Source organism: Sesamum indicum, linkage group LG13 (assembly GCF_026168435.1).
Source record: "Sesamum indicum cultivar Baizhima isolate 11 linkage group LG13, ASM2616843v1, whole genome shotgun sequence".
Classification (NCBI taxonomy): Eukaryota; Viridiplantae; Streptophyta; class Magnoliopsida; order Lamiales; family Pedaliaceae; genus Sesamum; species Sesamum indicum.
The window spans coordinates 13013425-13041280 of NC_142669.1; the positions used below are offsets into that span (position 1 = coordinate 13013425).

Below are 27856 nucleotides of genomic sequence, written 5' to 3' on the forward strand. Positions count from 1 at the left end.
AAATAAAATCATCGTAAAAATGAAATCTCTTTATCCGAATGGGAATTTTCATTTCACCAGAAAGAGATTCGAACTCCGGGCAGCTACCGCAACGAGTGATTTCCTAATTGGAAAGCACGAGTGGGCTATAAGCAAGGGGGGCTGCTTCTTTCCCGACCCTAGCCTGTTTCTGCTTCTTTACGGACTAGGGCGAATCGCAAGCAAAGCGGCAGTGCGCTCCCCATTCCAAAGGACGGAGAGGCTAGAAGCAGTCACACAGCTCATTAGGGGGGAAACCCACTTGTTAGAGAAGCCACGCTCCACTAGAACACTGTGAAGGAAGTCACACCGGACACGGTCTTTCAGCTCTTTGATTGGGAATGAATTGTAACAAGAGCCTGTAGCTACTAAGAAGCTAACGCCCTCTTTCTGAATGAGATAGTCTTGGCTTAGCTTCCCCACTTGGTTCGCTTCTATGCTTGGGTTCGCTTCCTTACTTGGCTAGCTTTCCTCACTTTCCGTATCACGTCTAATCCCCCCTTTAAGTGAAAACAATCACTTTAGAAGACTACTAAACCCTTCTATCACAGGATCTTTGCTATTTTTAGTTAATACAAGAAGGTAAATTGTAATTCACCCCTAATTTTTATAATTACGTTGACCATTGAAAATATATAAGAATTTTTTAAAAATAGAAGAATAATATATAAAAATAATAATCACACTTCTAATAAATATATATATATAATTATTTAAAAAACAGCAATACTTTACATAAAATAAATCATAAGGGGTAAATATAATGATCCTTTGTTCCTAAGACCACCAAAGCAGCCGTCAAAATAGATGAGCTTGCTAGGATTGAGCAACTAGTTTTGCAGTTTTCACGAATATTGCTCCTAATGGACAACCAATCAGGAACCGACCGCTATTCTAATCCTGCCGCCGCCAGCATTCTTCCAACCTCATCAACCAGCCCTGGGACTTCGTCTTCAAGGAGAAGATTGGGGCCGGCCGAATGGCCCACGATCGATGGCCCGCTCGGCCTCTCCCACGATGACTCGCTGGAGCATGCCCGCAGATTTTTCAAATTGGGATTTTTGTGCCTGCCTTTCCTCTGGGCCGTAAATTGCTTCTATTTCTGGCCTGTCCTTCGCCATCCGAATGCTCATGATTCACACCCCGACCTCCGCCGCTGTAAGGTTCTCTCCCTCTCTTTATACATCATTGTGATTTTTAGATTATGTTTTTTTCCCCAGTTTTTCATAAATTTACTCGTTCTTTGGTGTATATACTGTTCGAGCTGAATTTCTTCTAACATTTTGTTGGGAAAAAGTTGTTTTTGACAAATGGTGTCCACCTAATTAAAGTCAACAATTTAATTCTTGGTCAGTATATGCACGTTATACACACATTTCCGTGTATCTGTTGGACTTTTGCACGAAGTTATAGCTGCGATTGCCTGTATTTGTATGTTGTTATTAGCAATCTTTGGGATCAGAAGGGTCATGGATTCATATAACATCATCCTTTTAGTAAATTTGCCACAAAAGCAAATTATTCTAATTTTGATTGCACATCTGGATTTAGTACTCACTGCAAAATTCGAAATCAAGATCGTATCCATGGTTGCAATAATAATAAATTGTCATGGTTGGAATCTATACTTGTCATCCTACGGTTCTTAGCATTACACTTTACCTATCAGTACTACTGAATGGAGTACAGCTCTAATGTAAAGCAACAAAGAATTAGTGGAAAACAAGAGAATTCACACAAGTGGTTTATCAGTCCTGAGACAAGTTTTTTCTTTAATTTACTTAAAGCATTCATCACTCTCAATTACTTGTGTGGCTTTTTATGCCTGTTCAGGCTCGTATGTTCATAAGAGGCTTCAACAACTACCCTATCACTATTTAGAGCTCAATAATTTTTATAAGGAAAACTAATTATCGATGCGGATGGATGCACCTAACCTGAGTATTAGCAGGCAAATTGAGATCTTCTGATGAATATGGATGAAATAAATTGAATAACAGATTGAAATCTAATATAACGGCTCCCAAAGAGCTGCCTATTGTTACGGACTACTGTATTCAACTTAAGATTTTGGTTCCATTGAAACCTGTGGTTTGATTTATTCTTTGTAGAATAAGAGTAGACTTGAATGGGATCCCTTTTTTTATTTTATTTTATTATGACTTTTTGTGTAAGGCGCCATAATTTTCATCCCATGCTGTGATTTTTACTATTGCTAGAAGTATTGCTTCAAAACATCTTTTGATAATTATATAGTTTTTAACAGCAATGTTGTGCGCCTTTTTGAACCATGGCGCAGGTTTGCAGAAATGAGATATATATATATATATATTTATTTATACAATTAGTATTTTTACCAAAATCAACAAGTTTAAGATTTAGGTATTCAATGTTTTAGCAGAAGTTCCAGAAAAAGCAAATTGTAACAAGAATTTTAGCAAGAAAAATCACAAATTTATCCTTTTAGCAAATTTATTTTATTATAGCTAGAAAATTAAGTTATGACATTAAATAGTAACTGTAAATTAAACCATAATAAAGTAATCAACAAGCTACCAAAGTTTCAAGTAAAAAAAAGACAAAGAAAAGGATAAATAATAAGTAGAATAGTATCCTTTGACATAAGAAAAAGAAGAAAGGACAAAGAAGAAGAGAATAGAGAAAGAGAAGGCAATATCAGCATGGTAGAAGGAGGGAGAGGGAAGAAGAAATAAAGAAGAAACTGCTAGAAATTAGGGGTCTTCTCAAAATTTCGTATATGCCCCGAGATTCTAACAGTGGTGGAAATAAATTTTTTTAATTTAATCAGAAAACAAAATGATCTAAGTGCGGATCTTGTTGCTACTACGATGTGGATCTCATGCTAATAAGAGAGTCAATTGAATTGGTTTAGGAAAACAGCCTTTGGTGCACTCCTTTTATAGAAGATGTTATGAATGTCCTAAAGGACTTCCCTTCCAAAAGCAACACAAATAAGCCGCCCCTTCTTGTTATTTTTCTTGTTGTTAAGGTCATTTTTCTTCTTGTTATGGGCATTCAACCTGTTATTTTTTTTACATTGGGAGCTCCACGACAAACTTATCTTGCACATCAATACTTGACACCTACCTTATTGCACAACTATATGAACCCGGATAACCTCTGCATCATGTTATATATTTGGATTTTATAAAAGAACTGAGTTCAGGAAGTAGCCAGCTGTATGCAAGGCTTCATGGAGTTGGATTTTCCACTTGTTGTCAATGATCTATGCGAGAGTTTTAGATAAGTGAAGAGAGAAACAGAAGACGAACATTTACATGGTTTGGTCATATGACCGATGTCCACGAGACAAATGCCCCTAAATCATATTATTCTCCTCTTAGTTTAATGATATGACCTCCACCTATTTATATACGTCAATTACATATGTGGATAACACAAAATGGAGGAAATATCTCCAAAATCAAATCATATAGATATGACAAAAGTCACTTAGATTTTTACAATTATTTGGAGAATCAATTCATGATTCTCAGCACTCCCCCTTAAGTTGGACATGGAGATCTTGATTGGAATGTTCAACTTGAAAAATAGAAGTCAAAACTTTTCTTCAGGTTCTGAATGTCTTTCAGTGTGACAAGGGAGGTCACCGAAGGTCAAGGCGTCGTCATGCCATGCACGCACATCCACAGTAGTGTAAATAGAAACATCAAGTGAGACAACTAGTTTTAGGTGCAAAACACCAGTAGAAGGCACTTAGTCCATCAAAAGCAAGGTCGACTAGAAAAGGAACCGCAGACAATTTTTAGAACACCATTAGCAGTGGAAGGGACTCAGCCCATCACAAGTAGAAAGATCGGTTAGAGAATGAGACCGACTACAGTTTAGGTGTAGAACATCCGCAGTAATGGCTTGGTGGAGACAGTGTATAGCTCAAGCTTAGAAGCAGCAAGGCGAGGTTAATATGCCTCTGAGAATGGAAGCTTGGAAGAAGGTCATGAAGACCAGTGTTGGCTCAGCCATGTGTGTTGTGCTGAAGAGAGGCATGTCGGCAAGCGGATGCAATGGCAAGGTGATAGTGCTAGTAGGGTTTCAGAGGAGCAGCGTGGCAGCACACATGTAGGGCAGTGGCCGGCTAGGGTTATAACCTCCTTCCCAGTTAAATTAAATATTAAAACTGACAAGGTTACTGAATCACATGTTCCTTTTTGGTGATGCATTGCATTAACTTATAAGCAACTCAAATATTGCCTAATGCATCCATGGGTTCTAGCAGTTGCTCCCAACCTTGTGGCATTAATGAGCAATGACGCTTAGCTGATACTCTTCATGGTTATTCAAAATTGAATTTGTGTCTTCCCACTCCTCCAAATAATTGACCTGACATGATGATAGTTAGGAGGCTTATACCGTGACTATATCAGCCAAGGGCTTCAAGTGTTGGCCTGAAGCTGTCACAGTTATGGCATCGACAGAATGCTGACATCATATATCCACCAGCAACGCTTTTGACCTGCTACTGTTTCATTTCTCCTTGCCCTCTTAAAATATTTCTCCATTTCTCTTCTTTATTTGTTTTATAATTCTAACAGCATCTTGCGTGAAATACAAATTGATAGAACCAACTGTTTCAGCTTCTCGGGCAATTTCAGCACGAAAGATGTGCCCTCAATGGGAGAGCAGTATAGATGACGTTTGCATGTCTTGTATTTTGTTAATTAGGTTCTAGTACTCTTGTTCTTCAACAACTACTTTGGCCACAAAACTTCTGATGTCTTTGCTTACATATTAAGGATATTCAGGACAGATTTTTGCATCATGAAAGCATCCACGAAGATGGTCTTTATGACTTGTAATCTTCCCTTGAAAATCTTCTCTGAAAATTGCATTCGACATTATTGTCAAAATTGCAGATTTACAAAAGAACTAATATGTATTCTGCATGCATACAAGAGCTTGCATCCCAAAAGTACATGACAGCATTGTTGAATTAATGAAGTACTAACTGAACAGGAAAGTTAAAAGCATAACGAAAATGTTTCATGATAATCAAACTATTAAGTGCTGACTATGTTTTAAGATTTTATATATAAGAATGACAACCACGAACCCAATTACAGAACCACATTAAGTTGTAGCTTTCACATGGGATCCATGGGTTGCATGAGAGCTTACTTTCTAGTGCCTTCCTGATTGGTATTGGACTAATTCTGTCATTTTACATCTTTTACAATTTCATAACTGTTGCAGCGTTGCCCAAACTTTAGTTGAATATTTGGTTGCCATTGGTATTTGCTATGGAGAAGTATGTGTTAATGAAATAAATTGATATTTGTTTGGTTTCTGAAGTCATTGAAAGAACTCCATGTTTATCTTCAATGATGATGCCAAGAATAGTTTCACACAAATGGATTGAAGAATTTGGACTTCATGTTTGTTTTCAGAGAGCATTCATTTTAGGCACTACTGACTTTTTCTTACAGAAATATCTTATCGAAGCAAAAACAAGGAATCCCATGTTTATCTTATCACTGAGTACCTGCCTCGAGGTGGGCCTGTGTAAGATTGTTCTCCCAATGGGTGGGCAAGAGCCATCCTGGATGGGCCTACCTTTTTTACATATGGTCACAGCAGTGCAAACTTAACTTTCATATGACTTCTAGCTTTGAGCCTTTGACTTTTCCTTTAATTGCTTTATTAAGTCTCATTACCCCTGTTAGTTATTGCTATGTAACTTTTGCCAATCCTGGCTGGCAATTCATGTATTCTAAATTTTATATCAATGGCTGGTTTCTCCAGATCTTGTTGGGTCTGCAATTGGTTTCCTCCTGTTCGCAGCTATTCTGTCTTCATGGGCTCTTACCTTTGCCATTGGAGGGGAGCATCTATTTGGCGATGTTTGGAAGGAGTTGGTAATGTACAATGTAGCAGAGAAATATGGCTTGACAGGATGGATCTAGATCTATCCTGTACTTTTATCTGTTCGTTATCTACATGAAAAGAGTATGTATTTCGTTTTATGGAAAGGACCTGGATGTTAAGTAAGTGCATTTTAATTTTTTTTTTTTTTTTTTTTTGATTTTTCATTGGAATTCTGGTGTTATGAAGTGCTTTTTCTTTGATACACGGGTACTTTGATGACCACGTCGGATAAAAGGATGTCAAAGCTTGGCTTTCTTCCTTGATTATGTTGGAAGACAGTAATGAAGCTCTACGATGACAAATACAATTATAGAAGGGAAAATAGTATTTTGGTGCATCCTTGGAAAGGATACTTAACAGGGCAAACGGTTGTGGAAAACAAATTGCCATGAAATTAATATTCTTATAGTTATTGAGAAATTTAATGTCCTCTATTGATCGATAAAGGAAATCATTTCCTATTCGACCAATCGCTATGGCCATAGACTTAGAGAGTCTAATCCATCTCAAAGCGCATAGGAGATATATCTATCATATAATGATAGGGGATGGATTCTATCTTGAAATCCACCATCCTCAATACATAATTCGACTACACTGGAAAAGACTTATAATGACCACATCGAAGAAACAGTCATCTCTCGCCAGATCCAAGATATAGCTATCATATGCATGCGACTGTCATGAGTCCTCAAGTTCAAGAACTAATATTGTACTATCGGAGCCGGGAATTCAAATCATACTGACCAAGCCTCCAAGGCTTCCATATGACGATTCCTGCGAGTCAGTTCAATCAACTAACAACCTTGTCAACTAATGCACTAAAATTACATAGACATCCCATGTTGGTCATCGATGAAACACGACGCTCATCCAATGAATGCAAAATTTAGTGCAAGTCTCTATAAGATTCTCAATGCCTAGTCTCGAGATCCTCGACTTGGAAAGTTTCAGACCAACCCTCAGAAATTGGTTTCATAGTTGCCATCTAATGCGCAACCCAACTACATGGGTTATTCAATTGGTCTGTGGGCATTTATTGTAACGTTAAACTACCGTTCAACGTAAATAGTAAACACAACAAACACACAATGCCACAAATGAATGCTTACTACATTCATCAAGATAATATCACATTCATAATGATTGTTAAATGATTTTCAAAACCGCTAATTCAATTGGCTTTCTGGTCATCATCTCTAACAATCTTCCATTTGACCTAAAGCAATTGCCCATACCACTTAGACCTATTTGAGTGAGCAATCTGCGAAACCTGCTCGGTCTCACGGGTCTACCATTTTTTCTGCTGAAATGACGCGGTCCAACTGCACGTCACCTCTTCCTACCATCGTTCCAAACTGATTGCGGCGTCTAAGAATATTTCTTGGATTTGTGATGAGATTTCGATCCTTTTGCTTGTGTCATTGCCTAGTTGTCCAAGTAACTACTGGCTTGGCCATGCTAGGCTCCACATTCAACTATTAAAGTCACTATACTTTTGACTTCCATGGCGAAAACCATTGTGGCTTCCCGCTTGAAACTATTCCAAGCCACCATATCACCATTAAGTTTGAATATACATTCAAATTGGGACTAATAACTATTCACATATAACTGAAAGCTAGTATCGCCATAGCTTTCCAGAATGAACTCTCCATTGACTTGCATCAAGAACGTTTCTTAAATCCTTATTCAGGTACTAAAGAGTTATCTTGACTGCTATGCAGCGCCTTCTCGATACACTCTCGATATCCATTGTTATGATCAAAGTACAAACTACATTCTGTTTGGCGACGGCTGGAAGATTTCCTACAATTGCTCCCACTCGACTCGTCGATGTAATGATATGCTTTTGCGAAAGGGCATTGCTGCAATGTTTATGTTTTCACATGAAAACATCCTTATTCAAATCACATCAACTATATTTATATATGACATACCCACATCTACATACCCGGATCAGTGTCTTCCAGTCCACACGTTGGCCGAGCATTCGATTCGTGGCCTCATTCCATGTGAATGACTCGTCTTCCAAAACTATACTGAAGGAGTCGAATCATAGACGAAAGACAGTCAACTTACTTCTAAAGAAGTCCAACAGCTAGTGACAGTTTGCATTTCTATTAATGATGGCAGCAGCATACTCAAGTGGGATCTCGTTCGGCCAACATGGGGTCAGTTGCTTCTAGCCAATCAATGCTTGGTAGTATAGCATGTTGATGAATGTATTATCCACCTTCTTCGTCCAGATGGTGGTATAAAAGTACTTGCTTTGACGGATTGGGTTCTTCCTACTAGACATTGTACCGAGTTGTTCGACGTTGGTGAAGAGGAATGTCTTTGAGGAAAAAGTGTGGTTGATTTCCCAAGTCGGAGATCTATTTTTTGTAGAGATTATTCGTTCATCTGGCCTTCAATGATGACCTGTGCCATTTGATTGGACATTCCAAGACATCCCCCTCAAATAGATAAGTTTTTTATATTTTAAAAAATAAAATTTTATAATATTTGAATAAAATAAGATATTAAAATTTATAAGATATTTTCACAGTAAAAGGTTAGGATACTTATCGTAATAATTTTTTTTTATTGATAAAAGACAAAAAAGAACATGATACCATTAAGATCAAAATGTATCAATCACGTGATTTTAGGTAATAATTTTTTGATAAGTTGTTGTTAATAAATAAAAGTATTACAAATCGAAAATAAAAATAAAAAGTGAAAAAAAGCATAGGGAGAAATAATTTAATACTTATAATTTCGTTTATAAGTTGTAAAATTCGTAGGTAACTACTTAACTTTTAATTTAAATAGTCTATGTTTAAAAAGCCCTTAAAGTCTAATTTCATATGTATTAATTTTGTTAGAAAATTAAGAATAAACAAAATGTTGCCGCAGACTGAGAACACATTAAATTTCAATAGAAATTTTGAGAATTGTTAAAAGAAAGTCCAAAAAATATTATTATATAACATATTATAGAATAGGCAATTCTATTAGAATTCTATTATCATTTATTTTTTATACATGCTTAATATCTAATTAAAGAGTCGTGTTAAATTACTATCTAATAAATACAACTCAAAAAATTGTCGAGACAAAATGGATATGCAGGGATTGTGTACCATAAAGTCGAGGTAAGTGTTAAATGTTTTATCTTTAAGACAATTATCACCCCGTTTTGGTGCTAATGGAAACGGCAATTTGTCTTACAAAATACAACGATTTATAATTTCAAAGTAGTAGCACTACAAACTTTGAGAACAACAGACCAAAAAATATCCTCCATCTTTTGGAGGAAAGAAAGGTGACTTTTCTTCTCCAAACTTGCACAAAATATGGCCAACTTATCTTCCACATCATAATTTTAGTCATATAGGATTATAAATCAACAAAAACGCATCTAGGTGTCATCCATGTCACTTTTCCGGCGCAAATTATAAATCCAATCGACCGGAGGACTAAAACTAATCAATTTTCTAAGTTACTGGAATTAATAAAAAATGAGCATACTTATAGGACTAAAACTAAAATTGGACATACTTAACTGACTAAAAAAATATTTTTCCCTATATTTAATAAATAAACTTATTCTTTAATTTATCATTTACCATTTTCCAACAAAAATTATATCTAAATTACTTTACTTTCTATATCAATATATTTGTAATGAAGAAATTACAACATTATCAATATTATAGTAACAATAATATTATAAAAAAATTCTATAAATAAAACATTGTTCCATTAATCACAGCCCTACAAGTATTTATATAATAAGATATTACTATCATTTTTTTAAATACTTATATACTAATGATACGATAGTAGAAATATAAATAAAACTATGTGTTTAATATCTTTAGAAACTAATAAATACTATATTCACATCTAAAAGTATATTTCTATTCCTAGTAGGATAAAACAGGTCGATTGCCTATTTTAACCTGTAAATTGAAGATAGCACAATCACAACATAAAACGCATGATAACATATGGATTTATATCCATCCATTGAGATGTAGCCCTGGAAAATATCTGCATAACAATCCTCAGAAATAATACAATTAGATATTACCCCAACTCTGATCTACAAATACAAACTATAAAGCATGATTATGATACTTGAAAAAGATATGTGATCTTCACAATTCTGTAGCTTACAAGCAAAGAGCTAGAACATGCTTCTATATGCATTACCCCATCAGACATGAACAATTTTTCCACTCACCAGCTTTTCCAAAAAGACTCTGCAGAAATTTTTGGACGAGTTATTGGCGTTTAAGGCCACAAGCAACTACTTCATATACTAAACGGAGGCCCTTCACATCATTCTTACTTCGTCTTGCAAATGGAACTGTAAAACAAAGTTCTGATCTTTAAGATGATGTTTTTGAAGATGTGGATTGCCCACAATCATCATATGCCTCCAGCAAGAAACAACATAAGGTGTACCATATTTCACACAATCTTTCGAGCATCTGCCAGTCTGACTCAGGTAATTTCAACTTTCAGTTGAGAAAATTGAATTCCAAATTAACATAAGGCAGACCTTAGACGTTGCGCACTACGATTTAAACTGAGTTCATGTTGGCATAACCCATGCCATGACTCATGTGATCCAAGTTTGGCAATCTTGTTATGCAAGAGATCCAGGCTGACAAGAGGAACAGTAGTCGGCCGCCCATGAGCACACTGCAAGACATGAAGAGATAGGTGAATTGGGATTATGCATGCATGCACGCACATCAATTGTACTTTACAAGGTAGAATCTCTAATTTCTTCATTATCACTGGGCCCACCTGGAAACAAAGTGAAGTCCGTTTCAGCTCCTCGACTATGAGGGAACATTCTGATGGCAGCAATGTGTCCCCAAACATAATTGCCCCTGCATTATGATATTAATTAATAAAGCTAGAAACTTGAAACCCCAATCCCATCACTAGTCCATTTTCTCACTTTCATTATTTTCTCTCACAAATCTTCTTTGCCTCATTTAGCGCTCAGGCTACTCCTCAAATTACATTAAGAAAACATAAGAGTCTAGATAGCACTTTTGATTTTGGACCGTACCCCTGCATGCTTTGTTATTCAGAACACGATGAACAGATGGAGGAATGGTTGATGACCCATCTGTATCAGCAAGCTACAAGATACAGCACACTGGGGGTAAAAAAAGAGGTCCCGGAGATATTAAGACAAGTGCAGTTCGGGTCAAGGAATCATAAAGGCAACTGAAAAATCGAGCAAATAAATTTACCTGTTGAAGGAATTCTAGGAGATCAATATCAGTTAAATTAACACCCAAAATGCACGGCACCTGAAATTAAGAGGTTAAGAGGCTATACAAGATGATGAGGCGAAAACCCAACAGATAAGCAAGATTGGACCTAGTAAATCAGGCTATGAATAAGATGAGAAAGATTCTGGGAAGGAAATATGCGATGGATGTTGGCATCAAGTAAACTGTAAGTACTAAAGAAGATAGAGCTTTACCGCAAGAAGCTTAACAATAGCTGGCTGCCTGTTTAAAAAGTCCAAATGTCTGCATGCAAACACACAATCATAATAAGGTCAGCATAGTTTATCCCTGGATGCTAGAAAACAATGCAACAGTAGAAACCAATGTAGTAACAATGCTTGGAACTGCTTAGGCATCTGTTTAATGGTACAAGGTCTATAACGTGTTTCACTTAAAAGTTATGCAGGTAAAGTATATGAAACTTTGATTAAATAGAAATATGATTACTTCACAAAGGAACTTCCATCATGTGAATGAATGTTGCAGATCCAACCCCAAGTCTGAATTTCTTCAGCATAATTGTGCAGTAACTGATGACCAATTTCAGGCAAGACCTGTATACAGTTTTGGAACATCAAAATAAATCCCACAAGAACTTGGGAAAGACAGGTTTGAGCTATAGAAACCATGGTGATGTCGCATGAGAAGGAGATTACAAACCAACTCTTGCTCAGCATCCAGATATGTGACTGTCTTCATTTCGCCAGATAACACCTGATAGTTTCACTGTATCAATAAACACACTGACAAAGCATTTTTATCAAATAATTATTTCACCTTGTGGCGTAACTCTTCGAGTCTGATCCTTTCATCAGCAGCATGCTGTAAACAACCACAGATACATTTGTTAATTCGTCTATGTCTATGACTTTTCAGCCATTTGGATTCTGCTGCAAGCATGTATTTACATGAAAACATCCAAATGCGCTTGTGCTCAATTTAATTCCTAATTGGATACCTTTACTTAAAACAATGCTGGGCGCTTTTTTTAAAGGGTTGTCTTGAACAATACTCCACAAAAGTTGGAAAGATTATAAGAAAAGAAAAAGAAGGAATGAGATGATTAAATTATGTCATTTGGAGTCTACACGGAGCTGAAATAAAAGCTTAGAATAAGAAAGTTGATGGAGTCTCAACATTAAATCATAAAAAGGTGAAACTCTTATTTATGATCTGAACTGTGAGAGACATTTATAGACTTCTTCATACTTGATTACAGCAGGAAAACAACTAGGAAGCACTACGATCAAAAAAATCACGACCAAACATATCCAATTCAAGACCAATTGTCCTGACTGGAAAAGGACACCAACACATTAAATCAGACTGAAATAAAATACTAAAAAGTTACAATTCTGGAAATACTATGTTAATAAAAATTACCAAAGCTCCTCTGAGAGTGAAGTTAATATTGGCAGAATTGCCTTCAAATATTTTATGATCTCTTCCCTTGTTACCTCTTTTATCAAAAATTTTCTAGCTTATGACTCAAGTCATTGCCAGGCATCAGGATACTTTGTACGAGAAGAAAAAGACTAAATCGCAGATATATATTTATGAAACTAAACATACATTGTAAATTCAATGATAAACCAAAACAATCCATTCAAAAAGAGATGAGGAGAAAAATGTTTCTGCAGTGATTTCAGGTAATGCAACAACCTGATCAATTATAGCAAGTGTTTTTCCTGCCACAACTGCAATGAATTTCTTATCAACCTGACTGAGAACTTTGGCATCCTCAAGGGATGTCCTATCAATGGATTTAGGAACTAAAGGATCACCAGCAAGGTGCAAAATGTCAGAGGAGATATCAAGGACAGTATCCTGACTTTTGCTAAAATCTGGCACAGTTCCACCCTGTATAGTATGAGAAAGTACATTTTACTGAAAGCGGAATCAAAGAACATGTTGCATAACAAAAGCAGTCGCAAGGAATAAATCATAATTTGACATTTGGTAAGGTACTTAACTGCAGCTGTTAAACAACATTTCTGCCACTTCCACCTAGAGTCGAAGTCCTGAATTTCTTTCAAGTCCAGACCTGAAGAAACAGAATCTATGACTGCCAAGGCCTGTATACATGACAACTTAGACTCTGATATTTTTTCTGGATTTGTTGCAGTAATAATTTCTCACACAAAAGTGAAGGTAATTGAGCTAGGTAAAGGTATCAGTAAATTGTGGAGCAAAATGCTAATCATAAATGTTCCAAGAAGAGGCAAAAACTTTCTCAGAGGAGACAACAAAAAGGAAGCTGTTCTTGGCATAAAGAATAAACTAACCCTCGACCCCCATGTCCATAAATTCCTCTGCTTTTAATGATCTGCACTGCTGAACTGGGACGACTTCAGGAGTCATTTCCAAATCTAGTCTGCAAGAAAGAGAAAATTAGATAGAGTTAACATCTGATCCAGAACATTTCTCATAATGTCAAAGAATCCAAACCTTTTAGCAAAGAAGCAATCAATGGCTGATCTTTCCATTGGAGACTGGTGGAGTTTACCAGATAATTTCTGACTTTTCAAGTTCCTAGCTTCTGCATGAAGTTGTGCATGCTTGGAGTTGCTAGGCTCTGCACAATATAGACTATTAATTCTCCCTTCTATATTTTTAAAATTCTATATTTGAACCAATGAACAAAGTTGGCAATGAGAGCAAACCCATAGAGGCACATGTGTTCTGGAAATTGCTTCTGGCCGACAATATGGTGGGAGAATCAGTCAAGTCCAAATATCTCTTCTTTCCTTTGTAAACTGGTGGAGCTGAATGGCTTCTTGTGGAGCTTTTCTTTCTGCTAAACATTGTCTCCTGATTCTTGCTATCAGGTTGTCCATATTCATGCTCCCATTGAAGAGCACCATATAATGATGGCACTGAGTAATTTTCCAGACTTTCTTCATAAGATCCTAAAGGTGACCAATCTGTTTCACTAACTCTTTTGACAGGCTTTGGTGAGAACATCTTGTCAAACTCTCCCAAATGAAATTCACCAAATTCCCTCTTCTCATCAGGGGAAAAGACCATAAAAGAGCAGTTTTGCTGCTGCCAACTATCTTTTGCGTTCAAATTACTGAATTTGAGTGCATCTCTCTCACCAGAATACCCATGTTTACAAAATTCAGAGAAACCTTTGACTGATGTTCTGCAAAGAGTATCATCATCATCATCATGAAACTTGATCCCAAATTTTTCTTCTCCTGTTAAAGGTCCAGACCACAAAGACTGCCGACTGGAACATTTCCAAACTCGTCTAGAAGAGTCAGGTAGAAGATCTCTAATTACCAAAGATGTCTCTGCTGAGTCTCTTACAGGAAACTTTGAGATTTCATGCATATCATATTTGCTCGCTGGAGAAGGTTGAAAAGGTGATGCTCCATTGCAATGTATATCTCTTCCACAAATGGGCAGATCAATTCGATCTACCCTGCCATCATCACAATCAACCCACTTGTTTTCAGTCCTGAGGTCATCACATTCAAATTCAAATCTTTCACCTCTTGCAGGTGATTTTTTTTCATCCAGAAAGCTTCTATCAAAGGAGCAATTCCTCATAAATGATTTGACAGCATCCTTGACAGTATATATATCATCGTTAAATTTAAGACAATCAGCATCAACCCCACTCGCTACTAATATGTTATCATCAAATGCCGGTAAGATGGTCCTCGAAGCTGAGGATGATATGCCATCCTCTTTTCTACCATATGCATATGCCACATGCAGTGGAGACAAAACATTGCAAGGAGATAGGTAGCTCCCAATCTGTTTCTTCGCACTTGCTTCATAACCAGCAAGAGATCTATCAAATTGTCTACTTAGGTAGTCAGTTTCAGATTGTAAACCTGCCTCGATCTGATGCTTTTTAGGCTCAAAAACTGTTCTGAAAGGTTTTCCAAGTGAAGATACACATTCTTCCAGGACAGGCATGTTATCATAATTTTTGCATAGCTTCTTCCGCTGTCGGCAGCAAAGATCTAGAGAAGGTCCACTGTTCTGTTTCCTGGACCTCCTTTCTCCACTATCAGAAGTATTTGGCATATCTTTTTCCGGTATATGTAGAGTATCAGCAACCGAATTGGAGCAGTAAAAGAAATAAGAATATTAGAATATTACCTTCTTCTCATTCTCACGACTTAAGAGAATCTAGCACAGAATATAAACCAGTTTCGAGGGGGAAGGGGAAAAGGGAGAAGTGAAAAGGAGATTAATAACTGTACAGCAAGTTCCATATTCACCATTCTAGAAGAGCTTCAGAAAGTAAATCAACTGTCAAACAATCAGCACCAATAAGGTATTCTCTGAAACCACATAACACCAGGAAACAACCATTGCGAAGATAAAGATCAATGCTCCCATTGATCTCATTTATAATAGTGCTTTGCCACACTAATTACAGTCCCTGAAAAATCTCAACAAAGTATATGTACCTCTACAAGATGATGTCTTAGTGATGGACGAGATCAAAAACGCTATTTTCTACTTGAATTGTGTAGGAGCATCTTGAAACTAAAGGATTTAATTTCTACCAGAGTAGGAATATGTACATGGAGTGAGACACACTTGGAACGAGGCATATATATTGGGAGGTCACAACGATCCTATAAGAAAATACTCCGCACTTAAGAAAGATGACCAGCAAGGTGGCTCATATAGATACATTTTCAACTAAAGGATTAGGTAGGTTTGCTTAAGAAATGCCTTTGAGATTTTTTACAACTGCAGTGACCAGTTTCCTTCAAGATTAAAAGTGAAATTTTGAATACACCTCTGCAAGACATTCAACCTTATATCCACCCATAAGAATCTGTAAATAAATTAAGTGTGTTTTAAGACAAAAATGTCAAAGTAGACTTAAAGGAAGACAACAACGTTAGAGTAGGGGCAGAATAGTGTATGTGTAGCAAAAGAAAAGGCTATTCTTCGATGGACCAGACTGATAAGATGGTTAGAGCACAACCCTGTCAATGAAGATTGCAAGATGATCCAGCATCACAAGACATTTAGATGGTTTCAGGATATAATCAGGAGTGATTAACTAAGATTAAAGTATGACGACATATTCTAGAAAGAACGGAGTCTTTGTTGTTTAATTTTGAGAAAAATCCAGATGGCACTAAAAATGAAGATGAAAAGGTGAACCTGTATTGGTTGATTGCAAATAGGTACCGGACAAGACTTTGTTGGAGAATTGAGAAGGAATCTCTGCCATGGCAAATAAATCTCTCCTTGAAGACACAAACATAACTTATGAAAAGCTTATTGTATGTTTCATCAGACAAGGTCCATTACCATGATAGATATTTTCGGCCCAAAGACGCATAATGCCAATCTCAATGAAAGCAAGTACAGGACCCCAATCCTGATACAGAAAAGTGGATATCAAAGTGACAAATACAGGGATCATCTGCAAATACTTGATCAAATTTCATCAACAAAGAGTTCAGATATCTTTCATGGACAGAAAAATTGCTAAAAGGGAAGCAATGAAGGTAACATGTCAAGCATTCCCAACAGTTCAACAAAAAGCATATCCGCAGATGGAGTAAAGTCCCAGAACAAGGTTGAAGTAGCCTCCCCATGAAATCAAAACAGATGACTTGAACTCCATACTAATCCTGACCAGTGAACTAGCCAGCATTTTCTCAAGCAGATAAACAAAGAGCATATCCATACAGAACATCACATACAATCTGACAACTATATGCACTCCCATGACATATTGGCAGCAAAAAACTGAAAGGCATGGGCACTGATTTCAGCCAGATGCATTGAAAAATTTCAAACCTAACATAAACTAAAGAATTCGTGTCAGTACCATGTACTACCTTAAATTCCACTGAGGTCCTTGACCGCTCAGAAGCCACTATATCATAATAAGATCTCGGGCAGTGTAAATTGAGAATGAATGTTGGAGACAGATCATACTTATTTCGCTTCTTGTTTTGGTATATATTGGTGGGCTGCCAGCAACTTGATAAATCAAATTTAGCAGCCAAATTATTCACTAGTTTATGTATTGGTCCTTTGCAGATAAATCTTGAGTTGATGTCTGCATCTATGATTAAGAAAAACAAACAAAATATATGATATCTTCCGTATATCAGTTTCAACCATATAAAAACTCTTCAGGATCCTCAGAGGCATGGATACAAGCATACTGGATTGCCTGCATGCAAGCAACCATCCATCAAAAAGGAGAAGCTTCTATATATTGCATGGCCAAGAAACAAATGAAAAACCATACCTTCAGAGAGAAAATTTCACGAGGATCAGAAATATACCCAGAAAGCTTCAATTCACCATCAGACAAGTTCACTTTGTAGAAACTAACTGAGTCCTCAATCCCGAAATTACTAGAAAGTATTGGCAGCGGAGAAGATGAAGGCACGGTATGAAGCAGCTCATCTGCACTGCAGTTGAAGGAGCATAATGTGAGAATAACCTAAGAGAGGTATATGTCAAAGGTGGAGAAGAAAGGTCCAATGGCTGCTCATGTGTGCATCACTTTGAGGAACCAAGTATGAAAATACCTTTAAATAGTTATAGGTAGAAGGTGAAGAAGGATGATACCTCTCCACATCCATAACTTTGAAGCAAACATTAACATGAACAAGGGCAATTCTCAGCACACTCATTTTGATTGAATCCAATGCTTTCTTGGGGCTACAATTTCATATATATGCATCAGAACAACCACGAGTTATGCAAAAGGCAAATGAACCAACTCTAAATTGTTAAAACAGAAAAGCAGATTGTCATTCGCCAAATGAACCTGGACTCCATGTGCTTCCTTCGAACTGGTTGATTGTAAAATATATCACGGACAGTGACTGCAAATAACAAAAGCCAAGAAAATATAGAGTAAATGAAATTAACTCCATGTGGCTAATAAAGAACAGGTGATAATTACAACCAGGCTCAACCAAAATGTGTCCAACCCGTATTAGTAAATATGAGAATTGGCCACTATCTAAGAAACAAAAACATGTACGCAAATGGCATCAGATGCAATCCTTGACTTTCCTATGAGATGCAAGAGCATTAACATTTTACAAGATATTTGAACTCATTCAGCTTTCTTGTAGATGGTCCGTTGCTGTGTTTTTCTCCTGATAGATGTGGCAAGAATTTTGTGAGGTGCTAAATAGGTCGATTCTAGGTTACTAGTTCACCCAAAGGAATTGCATCGTCATTAAGAAACATCATTCTTCAGAGTTTTTCTCATCTAAAATCCCCTCTCGGTACACTTGCTCTGCTAATTAGCTGCATATTGACCAAGTTTTGCTACTTAATTAAATTGTTCTTTCAGCTTTATACATCAAGAGCCTTTTTCATTTCTTTATCTGTTCCCAAAGGCACCATAACTATGATGGAAGGAATAGTGAAGCTATACAATCTCGATTGAAAGAGAATTCTGGTATAGCAATGAATTAATGGAGTTAGATCTTATAATTTACTTAGCCAAAGCAGTAAGGTTATATTCATTGTCCTCAAAAAGAATAAAATGCAGCTTCATAAGACAGTACAGCATGTTGAAATCTTCATCTCAGTGCTATTTCTAGTGGCAAGAGACAAATTGCATGACAAAACATTCATCGCAATTGCCTAAACATGTCTGCTCGATCAAACCTATAAAGTTAATAGGTTTTAATCCAGTAAGCTGTTTGGTTAGATTTAAAAAATTGAATAAAAAAGCCCCTGCAGGACTTGATTATTTGGATAATCAATTACAGTTATGTAGGTAAAGAAAAAGCAAACATCAAAATGCCTTTTGATAAATGAAAAATGTGTGCTTGTAGAATTTGACTAATCTCACGTCTTAAAGAATTGATTTCTTAAATCAACATGAGGAAAATAATTCAATCTGGCCCTTACTCCTTAGTTCATCAGGCTTTTGATCTTTTGACAGGATTACCTGTCTGTGGAGTCGGGAGTGGATAAATGCCTTCTTTGGACCTCAAAGTGAACTAAGTTTTATTGTGCATTGATATAAGGTGTTTCAAATGAATTTAACATCAATTTCACTTTTGACTGATAATAGCCATAGGAGGTGGTCATACTCATCTTACTTATTTGATTCACAGAAATCTCAAAAGCACATCTCCGCAACTTTATCCTAGTCCCACCAGTTCTGGGGCGTGTAACTCGCATCATGAAATTATACATAGTCACACCTTTCCACTTCCGTCGCAGAAAAGGAAGGTGTATAATACAAGATTTAAAGGTATCGGAATCAAGTTAGGAATAATTATACGGTTTTGATTGATCCTATTTCCTAATTTATGCTCTTTCATATATATAAATAGTTGTATACACTTATACTTTCCCATCTTATTTTACATGGTATCGGAGCAAATCTGCATGGCCTGTAACCTGTAGCATTCGATCCTTGGGTGCCCAATTGTGCAACCCTTCTAGTTTCTGATAAAGAGTGCAGAAACACTGCCCAAGAGAGCCCCAATTGGAGACGGAATTGGATAGCAACATCAGATGTCCATCAAACGTCACCGCCAGTCCAGAGAGGAATGCAGCATTCAGATTGGCAGTTCCCCAAAATCCGGCCGCCATCACAACCTAGTGCATGATTGTGATGCTCACAATTACAATTCGCCTGTTCTCCGCATGCAGGCACATCAAAGCACGTGGAGCAGCGCCTAACCTCCAGTAACCTCCTTTGGCGGCACCTTATGGAGACCGACCTCTACCTACGCTCAATTTTTGGGCAGCTTAAATTTCAGATTGTCATTTATTATTTCTTGGTCCTGACTTGCATTCTTTCTGTTCTCTAAGGCCTTTTTTTCCTTTTCTATGTTGGTAAACCTGCATGAGAGGGGTTGTGTTTTCTCAACAGACGAAAAACAAAAGACTATAGTTATGAAGTAGTTCCAGTAATGTCTAGACATAAACTAACTGGTCTCAATTATTTGGATTGGTGTAATAATGTTTGAATTTACTTAAAACAGCATTTTTAAAGATAATCTCACTGATGATACCCAAACTGGTAAGTCTTGCCAAGAATGGCTCACGGATGATACTAGGTTGTTTCTACATATCAAAATTTGATTGTTCTGAGAATGTTTGTTTGAATAATCATTGTGTGTATGTCAAGGACCTCATGCAATATTCAATTATGTATTCTGGAAGGGAAACATTTCCCAAACTATGAAGTATGCAAGAGGTTTTGTCTTGCTGAACAACATGATAAGTCTCTTCAGGATTATTTTATGAATTTCAAGAAAAAATCTGAGGAATTGGATATGTTATTACCTCCTAGTACTGATTTTAAAATCCAACGGTTTCAACGGGAACAGACTGTAGTCCTGAGTTTTTAGCAGGGCCTACTTCCTAGTTTGATATTGTTAAATTCTAAATTCTTCCTAATGTTGAAATCTTTTCCTTGCATGAAGCTTTTATCGAAGTACTTCGTATATACACCAGCTTTTTGGAAATTTTATCACCCCAGTAGTCAAGTGCACTTCTCAGTCGTAACACTCAAAGAAACAGCAATAGAGAAAGGGCCACAATAAGCCGGGACAATCGGAACCTAGATAGGGGATGTTGTCTATTATTATTATCCTGGACCTAATCATACCAAACAAACTTAACTGAAGTTGCAGAATAAATTACAGAAGTCTATATGGAGCAACCACCCCAAGTTTATTGCTCATTGGTAGTTTGGGAAAGTCTGCCATCTTCAGAAGTTCTTATATGGGGTCAAACAAAGTCCTCAAACATGGTTTGGAGATTCTGTCTGACCATAGAAAACTTTTGTTCAAGCAAGAGCAAATCTCACCACTCTGATTTCTATAAACAATCTGTATTTGGAAATTGTCCTCGTTGTGTATGTAGATGACATTATCACTACAAGCAATCCTACCATGGTCCATGGGAATTTCATCTCTGAATACCTTCCTATCCTTCATGGTTAGTTTCACATTAAAGATCTAGGAGTACTAAAGTACATTTTAGGAGTCGAGGTGGTGAGAAGCAAAAAGGGCATTGTTCTATCTAGAGAAAATACGTACCTGATTTGTTGGCTAAAACTAGAAAATTGGGAGCTAAAAATGCAGCGTTCCAATGTCTCCTGATCTGCAGCTCAGGAAAGATGGGAAACTTGTTGAAGAACTTGAGAAGTATAGGAGGATATCTAATAACTCGCTCTAACATTGGCTATTTAGTTAGTGTTCTGAGCCAATACATCTCCTCTCCAACAATTCATCACTTGACTGAGCCGGAATAAATCTTCTGTTAAATAAAGGGAGCTCCTGCATGAGGAATACTCTACAAGGATCACAGACCTACAAATACTGAATGCTTCTCAAATGCGGATTGTGCAGGCTATAACAGTCTCAAAAGGTAGTAGATTTCATTGTGTTTTTGTTGGATGAAACTTGTGCTTAGTTTGTTTTTATTTTCAACTCATATCCGAAACAATAAAAGAACATCACGAGTGTTTGCTTAAATTTTTATAAAACAAACAATTAGGGAGTTTACTTTATACTTATTCATCACCCGTAAATACAAAATACAAAACTAAACATAGTAAAAACCCCCAAAAATGCATACGCTTATATATCTTCATGGTTCTCTCTTTATAAATCAAAGAAATACTTTAAAAATAAACCAAACAAATTGGTCTCCTACAGGAGTAAGAAGCAGAATGACCTTTGACAATCTAGTGCTATTGCAGAGAGCAATGTAACAATACGAAAGCAAAATAAAGTGGATATATCAGATTGGCCTTAAAGTTTCAACATCAGTAAGCCATACTGCGGTAACCAAGCTGCTCTTCACAGTGACTAATCCAGTGTTTCATGAACGAACTGAACATATCAAAATTGTTCGTCAGTTTGTTAAAGAAGAGGTGCAGGAAAATGTGATCTCTACGGATATGTGAAAGCAGGAGATCAACTCAGAAATCTTTCTACAAAGGCTCTAATTGGGACCGCGGTTGATTATTTCTGTAACAAGCTAGGCCTAATTAATATCAACATGCAACTTGCGTGGGAGTGTTGTAGAAATGAAGGCTAATATAGGAGATTTGTAAATGTATAATAAGTTGATTTTAGGAATATATGGGGATTTGATTGATTCTTTTTCCTAGGTCTTAGGCTCTCTATGTGGGCATAAAAGAGGTATTACACTGAATACAGCATACACAAAAAAAATTTCCATCTTGTTAGACACCCCTCACTTAATAATATCAAGAAAGTGGGTAAAGTGGAAGCTGGAGTGGTATAGAGAACAAGTGGGAGGCTGGGTATTGGATTGCTATCACCCACTAACACTTTTCAAATTTATCTAGAGATATGGTTGCACACAAGTGATCTGGCTACGCCTATACGTACCAAAATTGCATTCTTAAGTGCAAATGTGCCTTTTCTTTAAAGAATTAGAATAGATACATCCAAAGTATAATTTAAAAGAAAAATCATGAAAAAAAAAGTCAGGTAATATAGTTCATGATTTGGCATTGGCGAGCACAGGAATTCTGTCATGAAATAAAAGACCCACTTTTACAAACAACTATAAGAAGTGGGATGCTTTATTGAAACACCCATATCATCTAGTCCAAGTACTTTGTGCAGCTACCAAACTAACATGAATTGAAATTAAGAACATATCTAGCACTACAGGTATCCAACTTTTTTATTCTGACTCATCATTAGGTACTTTGAGGGAAGCATAATGGTCCGTACTTGGAAGAAACAAAATAACAAATAAAAATGTGCTGCAGAAGCGAACAATCTTTTTTCTTTTTTCTTTGTTTACTTTGGGGTGAGTGTTCCTTTCTTTATCTGATTGTTATTATATTTTTCAGCTTGATACAAGTCGTCTAATTAAGTTAAAAACTACTAGTAGATATTGTAACAGAATAAGGAAAAAGAATTGTGGGGTAAGTTATTAGAATTAATACAAATGTTACTCAGCAGCTAACACTGATGAACCATAAGAAGATCACCTGTAGTGCCTGTGTCTTGTCTATCATCACTGATCCCAAGGAACAAACACTTAGAGCTCTGCAAAAGAATAAGAGTCGATTAACCAAAAAGAATAGTTTCCTGAAAGTAGATGTATACTATATAACTGAGACTGATTGATGATCCCTGCACCTTCATTATCTTTCTATATCCATTTGGCTTTCCCCGTGCTTTTGTCACAATCTCCAACAAAGAAACATCTGAAATAGAGCACAGAGCTTCTCCATGAAAGTCAAAGCTCTCTGTACCAGCATCCATCACAGCCAAGTGATCAACTTTTGAGGTTGCTATTTTGAGCAAAACATAACAAAATTGGACAAATATAGAAGTGAGAGGGCAAATAAGAAATCGTAATAGATTACGTAAATGTTCTAAAACACAGATAGCAATCAATGTCCTTGAAAAGAATAAACTGTAGGAGTTGGTTAAGAGACTAGTGAATAAGGAAGTTGGTCTGAAATGGATTAGAAAGAAAGTTTCCAGTCTGGTTCAATCTCATGCTTCCTTGTGTTGGTGAATCTATAAATTCCATACTTCCTCAGAGAAAAAATTAGCATTGCCTCATTATCCTTGTTTTGGCTTAGCATTGATAAAGTCGTCTCTTGTGAAATGGATTTATAAAGAAAGAAAGGTTCACAGTCTAATATTATCCTGTTTTGTGTTGGTGAATGTACAAGGGCATGATCGGCATGTAGGAATAGAATGGGAATGAATATGGTATTTCCAAATCTAGTACATTTCAAAAGATATGAGATTTGTCATTTCCTCTGCTACGCATGGTAATAACCATTCCAAGTTGGTTGTTTGGATCAATATATTTCGTTTTGCAAATACTATCAATGTACTTGTTGAACAAATTATTTCTCAAGTAAAGAAATGAATCTTTTCTCATATATTCTTTTTTAATAACATATGGGATGTTTTATAAATTGCTTATAATCTTCTACAATTGTTTTTAAATTACTAATATTATAGAGTTGATTCATCCTACTCAATTTAAATAGAATATGAATAAGTAATTATTGTCAAAAAATTTGCTAAAGGGTAAATTTGTCATGATAGTAATTTCATTCAATTACCATCCATTCTTTTCTAATTACCCATCATGTGAACGAATCAACTAACAAATGACAATTCCATTGCCTTCTTTCCTTGCACATATCAATCATAGGATATGCTATGCAAATATAATCTTTTATCATCATTATTCAGTTCCTAAATTGATTGGTACCCACTTAATTCTATTTCTACATACCAATCATGCCAAAATGCTATATGCTTCTCTAAGACAAGATTGGCATTGCCTCATTGATTGTCCTTATTCTATCTTATATCACAAACCATGCAACTGTTATGCCGTCTGCCGGAAATCAAAATAGAGCTACTATAGACGAGGGAAAAAGAGTGTTGAGATGTATCAAAGTCAACATCAAAGGTACAACCAAATTTGGCATCAAATGTAGGAGACTCCAAATTGAAATTAGTGAGAAATTATGACAGTAATAGAAGTCGCTTGGTGATACAAAGGCTACTTGCAATGATACACTTTCACTTGGTTCAAGTGTGTTTTCCTGAACCTAAAACGAGCTACAGCCAATGTTCAATCCTTTATAGATGTTAAATATGTTTTAGCTAGAATGGTAATTTTTCAAGCCCTTTGGTTGAAAAGAGTTCTTGAAGATGCTGAGATGAAGCAAATTGTTGGATTATTTTCTGACCATAAACCAACAATTGCTGCAGGAATATATATGGTTTTCAAAATCAAACATAGTACATTGCTGTAAACTATCATTTCAGAAAAGCAATTGAAGATAATAAGTGGAGCTTGTGTTTTGTGATCAAAATTCAAATCTCTAACATCCTAACCAAGGCTCTTCCAGTAGAAACTACTAAAACTGAGAGAAGTTCTTGGATAAATGCCCCATGATATTAGCGGTGACAATGTAGAAAGTAATATCCTGAAAAGCACCACTTGTAGTGATGTAAATCAACGAATAGAAAAGCTAGGCATAGAATATTTGAGCTATGAATTAATTTGGCATGCTAGTAAAGTTGCTATTCTTTCTAGTAAAGCATGCTAGTAGATATGCCATACATTCGCTATCATTTTGCAAAAGGTTTGCAGGCTTCACCTGTAAGAAGCCTTGTATTATGGTTGAAATGTAAGGTGAAGGGGTGAAGAAAATCAGATATATATGGCTGCACTTTCCACCATGTTTTGTGCTTGCTTTTGCATTAATAAATTGCTCTAACTTGAAGAAAAAGTCTAGCCTTCATTCCTCCAAGAACGAACAACATAAATATAAAACAATTAGTATCTTTTGCAGCATCATTTTTATTCACAAGAACATAGTCATACATAAAGTTACAGTCATATAGATGAAGGCATCAAACAAGAGGAGAATGTTACCGTGTCTTTCTCCTAACAGAACCAATCCATCCCGTGTGATACCAGATCCTACAAAAACATAAATTTATGCACAAGCACAATGTTAATCATAAGGGAAAAAGGAAATGTGGATGAATTTATAATTTTATTGCAGAAATGTTTTACCTAGCTCAGTAACTTTTGGGGGGACGACAAGGGAAATAAAATTGTAATCATCCGAGAGAGTATGATGCAACCAACGTTTTGAAAATTCACAAAGAATACAACTTATTAAGCACTCTCTTCCCTTCTGTTTTACTTGTCTGAATATAGAAGTGACAAAATCTCCCCTCATTTCCCTTCCCAGCCACAGCCGTCAACAGAATAGAGCCAAAAGTAGATACAGAACTTACCATTATCCACTACTTTAACATAGCTGCTACCGACCCCGACTGCAATGGAAACCTAGTGAAGCAATTGGAGTAAGATTGGAGAGTAAATTATCTTTATCAGGATGGATGATAAAATGACTATATGAACCTGAAAACAGAAAATTCACAGTTGCAATGATATACATTCCAACACCAGGAGACATAGTCCCACACTATAGTCCTCAGAGTCAAATAACCACCATGGCAGAAAGTCAGAGCAAGAGAGAGAAAGAGAGAGGGGGTGGGAGGCAACACAATGCAGGACAAACATATTTGTTCTCCCTCTTATTCCTAAAGAAATTAATTATGATCATCAAACAACCCTCTTTCATCCCATCAACATCCTACTGTACAGTAACATCCGACTGTACAGTAACATCCGACAATCCACTTGTATAGTCAAGCAACACCATCAACAAAGTCCTTTCCTCCAGTATAACCATTTTTAATGTGACCAAAGACATAGAATGACGGAAACAGAATTTAAGGAATAAAACCACTTCTATAGAAACTCTCTCACTAACTAATCACATTTCTTGTCAATACAATCAGTTGATAACTTGCACTTTTCAACACAAAAGAAAAGCAGCAACAGTTACATTTTTCAAACCTACTGTTCCTAAATATTTAGCAACAACGTCATACTTCTAATGCAGGAACTTTACAATTAACTTACCTTTGTAGCACCTGCATCAAGGCTGTTAAAAACCAGCTCTTCAACAATCCTTGTCAAATCAGCAATCACAACCCCCGAACGCACAGAGCTATGGATAGCCTCAGGCAACCGTTTAATATTCCTCATCTGAATATACCTAAAGCAAGTTCTTTGAAACTTGAGAATAATGAGACAAAGAAAGCACAATCTACCACATGAACAGTCATAAATGAAATATACCATAATACTGCAAATGCATCATGCTCTATGTTTCTCCACACAATTACAGTAACATATGAACTTCCCAACCAATCAATGAATTGTTCCCGTACCCAATTTGGAAGTTCTAAAGAAATAGCCATCATATCTAAGTTGCGAATTCATCATATCCAAAATGATTAAAAAGGAGGACAAGGACTCAACCGTGTCATTTGAAACTGCAGGACTATCAAATGGGGGGCTTATTCAATTCCACCCAAGCGGGTTATCCCAACGCCACTTAGCAGGTGATACGGTATATGTCAGTTTTTCTTTATTTATTTATTCTTCAAATTTTTTGAACCTCCAGACTCTAAACCAAGGTTAGATGTAAATCTAAAAAAGCTCATACCCGTGGAGCCAAAATGGTCTGAGTAGCTTTTCGTGTCCTGATATTCAAATTTTGAATTTGACTCTACGTCTTATAAATAGCCATGTCAATTTGCATAATTTCATTCATTTACATACAATTAGCTCGAGGGAACAAACAGAAAAGCAATTACGCCGCATCGACCGCCTACTCAGCGATTCGCTACACTTCATCCGCCACCATCAAGCTCCAACGCCTCCGACAAAAGCCAGTCCCCCACTCACGGCCAGCTGACTGTAGTACCCATTGCGTGCCGTCGGGCCCCACGAGACTCCACGATGGACAAGCTCCAAATTCTGCAGTAATCAGCAAACCGCGACCTAGAGTTCAATGGCTGCTTTCACATCCACCGGCCGGCGAAGACTACTTACGCGCTGGGGTTTATGGTTTTGAATTGGAAGTAAATTTGTTTTGAAATTGTATTTTGCTAGTAATTTACTTTTTTTTAAGATCATACTTTACTTGTAAATTGTGTCCGGATGCGTAATTCTTTAAATTATTTTAAAAATAAAATATTATTATTTAATAAACCATATACAAAATAATTATATTAAATTTATAA

General features: G+C 36.4%; 2 protein-coding genes and 1 long non-coding RNA gene across 15 annotated transcripts; 2 read left to right on the forward strand and 1 right to left on the reverse strand.

Annotated features, from left to right (window-relative positions):
* Positions 1 to 783: 783 nt before the first annotated feature.
* On the forward strand, positions 784 to 6124 carry LOC105175993 (gamma-secretase subunit). Its single transcript, XM_011098648.3, has 2 exons — positions 784 to 1176; positions 5800 to 6124. Exons 1-2 carry the CDS (start codon positions 882 to 884, stop codon positions 5958 to 5960), a joined length of 456 nt encoding a protein of 151 aa, XP_011096950.1. The 5' UTR covers positions 784 to 881; the 3' UTR covers positions 5961 to 6124.
* A 3778-nt stretch (positions 6125 to 9902) lies between these two features.
* Positions 9903 to 27735, reverse strand: MLH3 (MUTL protein homolog 3). 12 transcript variants are annotated; one of them, XM_011098650.3, is made up of 26 exons: positions 27428 to 27735; positions 26688 to 26823; positions 25994 to 26045; positions 25623 to 25670; positions 23345 to 23499; positions 23194 to 23251; positions 18004 to 18061; positions 17802 to 17894; positions 17476 to 17641; positions 17382 to 17397; positions 17057 to 17280; positions 16521 to 16590; positions 16371 to 16433; positions 13892 to 15271; positions 13677 to 13803; positions 13514 to 13602; positions 13202 to 13272; positions 12891 to 13088; positions 12006 to 12050; positions 11889 to 11942; positions 11676 to 11782; positions 11423 to 11471; positions 11187 to 11246; positions 11000 to 11072; positions 10729 to 10814; positions 9903 to 10620 (listed from the first exon to the last, which is right to left on the reverse strand). In XM_011098650.3, the coding sequence occupies exons 2-26, from the start codon at positions 26811 to 26813 to the stop codon at positions 10462 to 10464; spliced, it is 3627 nt and encodes a 1208-aa protein (XP_011096952.2). In that variant the 5' UTR covers positions 26814 to 26823; positions 27428 to 27735; the 3' UTR covers positions 9903 to 10461. The 12 variants fall into 12 exon arrangements, 8 of the variants coding, with proteins under 8 accessions (XP_011096952.2, XP_011096951.2, XP_088733185.1 ...); XM_011098649.3 differs by having other exon boundaries at positions 27393 to 27735; XM_088877059.1 differs by having other exon boundaries at positions 27277 to 27735.
* Positions 10299 to 19456, forward strand: LOC148784523 (uncharacterized). 2 transcript variants are annotated; one of them, XR_016063634.1, is made up of 3 exons: positions 10299 to 10423; positions 19141 to 19225; positions 19316 to 19456. It is a non-coding gene; the product is annotated as an uncharacterized LOC148784523 (long non-coding RNA). The 2 variants fall into 2 exon arrangements; XR_016063635.1 differs by lacking the exon at positions 10299 to 10423 and adding an exon at positions 10573 to 10691.
* Positions 27736 to 27856: the final 121 nt, after the last annotated feature.

What these genes read in the sequence shown, in the direction of transcription:
- LOC105175993 (XM_011098648.3), top strand. Translation starts at nt 882, where the DNA reads ATGGACAACCAATCAGGAACCGACCGCTATTCTAATCCTGCCGCCGCC. An exon ending in ACACCCCGACCTCCGCCGCT is followed by an intron (nt 1,177 to 5,799) that starts GTAAGGTTCTCT and finishes TGGTTTCTCCAG; the next exon opens with ATCTTGTTGGGTCTGCAATT.
- MLH3 (XM_011098650.3), bottom strand. Translation starts at nt 26,813, where the DNA reads ATGAGGAATATTAAACGGTTGCCTGAGGCTATCCATAGCTCTGTGCGT. An exon ending in TTGATGCAGGTGCTACAAAG is followed by an intron (nt 26,046 to 26,687) that starts GTAAGTTAATTG and finishes TTGCTTCACTAG; the next exon opens with GTTTCCATTGCAGTCGGGGT. An exon ending in TCCTAGAATTCCTTCAACAG is followed by an intron (nt 11,073 to 11,186) that starts GTAAATTTATTT and finishes TGTATCTTGTAG; the next exon opens with CTTGCTGATACAGATGGGTC.